We start from the raw sequence: 4,051 nt of genomic DNA, 5'->3' as shown, positions 1-4,051 counted from the left end.
TTTTATTTATAAGTATATTATAATAAATTTTTTATGGAAACTATATTATTAATAATAAGTAATTTTATTTATAAGTATATTAGAATAAAACAAAGTATGACCAAAAAGAAAAAGAAAAAAAATAGCACGTTCGAATAAATGTACATTGTATCTATCTCATCCATCTGTATTTATTTCCATGCCATCTCTTAACACAATTACAACATTGAGTAAAAAAAAAGACAATTACAACATAGTATTTGCCTTCTCTAGTTCAACAAGTAACCATGTCACTAGTAGATGAAAAACCAAACATTAACATTCTCATGGTGACAATGTCCTTACAAGGTCACATCAACCCCATGTTAAACTTCGCGAAACGCCTCATTTCAAAGGGTGTCCATGTCACGATCGCCACTACAGAAGACGGTCGTAGCAGCATGCTAAAAAACAAAGACGCAAATTCCTCAGAAATCAAACTTGAGTTCTTTTCTGATGGTCTCAGCATTGACTTTGACCGTTCCGATACAAAAACTTTACTCAACACCATTCAAGAAAAGGGTAGAAAAAACCTTTCCAATCTCATTACCAACCTCACCAAAAATCAAACCTTTTCATGTGCAATTGTCAATCCCTTTGTTCCTTGGGCTATTGATGTTATTGCTGAACATGAAATCCCTTGTGCATTGCTTTGGATACAAGCTTCAGCGTGTTATTCAATTTATTATCGTTACTTTAAGAACATCGATTCTTTCCCTAAATTCGATGATCCTAATGAGAAGGTGGAGTTACCTGGGCTACCATTGTTAGAGGTAAGAGATCTTCCTTCATTTATACTTCCTTCTTATCCTCTTCATTTCAAAGAATTATTAGCTGATTTATACAAGGCTTTGGATAAAGTGAAATGGGTTTTAGGTGCTTCATTTTATGAAATTGAAGAAGAAATAGTGAAATCAATGGATTCACTAACTCCAATTTATCCTATTGGACCATTGGTTCCACCTTTTCTATTAGGAGAAAAGGAAATAAGTGATGTTAATGTTGATTTGTGGAATGCTGAAGATTCGTGCCTAGAGTGGCTTGATAATAAACCAGATTCATCAGTTATTTATATATCATTTGGTAGTTTAGTTGTATTGTCAAAAAAACAAATGAATAATATAGCTATAACTTTGAAGAATAGCAACAAGAATTTTTTGTGGGTTGTTAAGCCAGCAAATAATGGAGGATATGAAAAAGAGGATGCAGCTTATGAATTACCAGAAGAGTTTTTGAAAGAAACTGAAGGGAGAGGTTTAGTTGTGAAATGGTGTGCACAACAAAAGGTGTTAATGCACCCTGCTGTTGCTTGTTTTATAAGTCATTGCGGTTGGAACTCGACACTCGAGACACTGGTAAATGGTGTGCCTGTTATTGGTTGGCCTTCTTGGACTGATCAACCAACAAATGCTAAGCTTATTGAGAATGTGTTTAAGAATGGGGTGAAAGTGAAGTATGGGGAAGATGGGGTTGCTAGTGTAGAAGAGATTGAAAGGTGTATTAGGGATGTTATGGAAGGGCCTAATGCTGCTGAGATTAAGAAGAAGGCTATGGAAATTAAAGAGTCAGCAAGAAAAGCTTTGGAGGAAGGTGGTAATTCTAGTAAGAATTTGAATCAGTTTATCAGTGAAATCAATGGACTCACACAACAAGAAGTACAATGATGTTGTCATGAATGATCGACGCATTTTGCGTAACTCGAGTGATAAAATTGAGGATGTTACAATTGATGAAATTCATAAAACGTCTATCATACTTCTAGTTGATGACCCAATTCTGAAGTAAAAGGTGATTCTTAACTCACTATATTGAAGAAGTTTGAAGCTCTGAAGAATTGCCCATAGTTAAATAGAAAATGTAACTTTATAGCATTTGGTTTTTTACATGGGTTTTGGTTCTTATCCTTTTGTGATTTTATGTTTTACTTTTCGATTAATAATAAAAGCGTGCAGACGTGATTGTTTAGTCTATCCCCTTTACTATATATTGAGCTAAAAATGAATTGATTGTTAAGAATCCAATAGTGCCCTAAGTTATGAGTATATCCTCTCCTTTTTTTTTTTTTTTGAGCAGCAAAAGGTGAAACTACTTTTATTAAAAACCAACCAAAAACATAAGGCATGTTCAGGTGGTAGATCAAACAGAGTATTACAAAGTATTACAACTAAGCAACCAAAATAAGCAAAAGGGAGCTAAAACAATAGTACAGCAAGAGCAACACATGCCATGACCATATAACAGCACAATAGCAGACACAGGGCAGCAGCAAAACACACCAAACCAGCACACCAAAACACGCCTCCATCATCTGCCGAAGCATTCCATCGGCAACCAATTCCATTCGTATAGCATACAGGGGCCCTTTGCCATTCTACCAATGAACCATTTCCACAATAAAAGCTTTATCTGATCAACAATCTCGTCAACATTTACAATCTGGTTATTAAAGATACAATCGTTTCTCATGCTCCAAATAACCCAAACATAGGCATGCCAAATCAATCTTAAACCAGCCTTTTCATATTTTCTCTGAGCACTTGTAATAAACATAGCAAAAGCAGTAAGCAAATTATGGGGTATAATCAGAAAAAGTCCCAGCCATCTAGTGATCTCATACCAAACCTTTGCAGCAACCCCGCAATGAAGGAAGAGATGAACTGCTGATTCATTATGTATACTGCACATGTTACATATCTGGTTGTCATCTTGCAGCAATCGTCTTTTATGCAAATTTTCTTTTGTTTGAATCTGATTCAAAAATAGTTGCCAAGAAAACGCACACACTTTAGATGGAGCCGCACTTTTCCACAAATTCTTAAAAACAAAAGATTCTAAAGGCTCCAAAGTTCGTCGAATTGGAGCAGCATTCTCCAAGAGTAAATATGCTGAATTCACTGTGAAGCCTTGAATCCCATCACCGAGCCACAACCATCTATCATTGGATTCCATTGGAACAAAAGGAGCGAGAATCTCAGTAAAATGGTTGTATTGTTCCTCTTCCCATACAAACCTTTCACGGCGCCAAGTAAACTCCCAATGCCATCGCCCATCCAGCATTCTACCCATATGTTGAATAACATCATTTTGTTGACTAGATATACCATAAAGCCGCCGAAAGCGTTGCCTTAGAGATTGATTACCTACCCACACCTCATTCCAAAATGCCGTCGCATCGCCCCTCCCCACCTTTTTTCCCACTGCCGTCTGGAACCAGCCATCATTAGAATCTAGTGAACATAAATCTTTCCACCATAACGACGCCGTTCTAGGAGCGTCCACCTCCCCAATATTCTTCTTGCCAATAATGTCCCTCCCATATCTAGCCGTGACTATCTCCTTCCACACTTCATAATCATGAAACATTAATTTCCACCTCCATTTTGCCAAGAGGCTGATATTCACTAACCGAAGGTCTCTGATGCCTAATCCTCCTTCCTTTTTCGGCCTACATATGTCTTCCCACTTAACCCAGCAAGTTTTTGCACAACTTGAAAGACCACCCCATAGGAACTTCCTTTGTATTTTCACCAATTCCCGCCACACTTTAATCGGAATTTTCATATATAAGAGAGAAAGAAAATAGGGATAGCATTCAAAACAGAATTATCAGAACAATTCTACCACCAAGACTCACATACTTATTCCCCCACGAGTTAAGCCGCCGTTTTATCACATCCAGCATTGGTTCCCAAGTTGACAGCTTACGAGAATTTACCCTCACCGGGAGTCCGAGATACTTAAAAGGGAATCCTTCCAATTCGGCAATTTAGAAAATCAGATGCCATAACCAAAAACTCATTTGTAACATTAGCTCCCATAACACAACTTTTCCAAAATTGACCTTTAATCCGGACGCCATTTCAAAACCCTGCAGCACCACTTTTATAACCCACAGGTTGTCAACCGTAGCCTCCCCGATACAAAGAGTATCATCCGTGTATTGAAGAAGAGACACCGGCACCTCCACTCCCCCCACCAAGAACGGTCGAAATTTATTGATTTCCACCGCCCTTCTCATAAGCCCTCCGAGTCC

At 37.7% G+C, this 4,051-nt stretch overlaps 1 protein-coding gene across 1 annotated transcript; it reads left to right on the top strand.

Moving 5' to 3' along the window:
• The first annotated feature begins 278 nt into the window (after nt 1–278).
• LOC123922768 (UDP-glycosyltransferase 84B2-like) lies at nt 279–1,682 on the top strand. Its single transcript, XM_045975456.1, has one exon. The coding sequence runs from the start codon at nt 306–308 to the stop codon at nt 1,680–1,682; it is 1,377 nt and encodes a 458-aa protein (XP_045831412.1). The 5' UTR covers nt 279–305.
• Nucleotides 1,683–4,051: the final 2,369 nt, after the last annotated feature.

Source organism: Trifolium pratense, linkage group LG4, assembly GCF_020283565.1.
Source record: "Trifolium pratense cultivar HEN17-A07 linkage group LG4, ARS_RC_1.1, whole genome shotgun sequence".
Lineage (NCBI taxonomy): Eukaryota > Viridiplantae > Streptophyta > Magnoliopsida > Fabales > Fabaceae > Trifolium > Trifolium pratense.
This window is presented reverse-complemented; position numbering and strand designations above follow the sequence as displayed.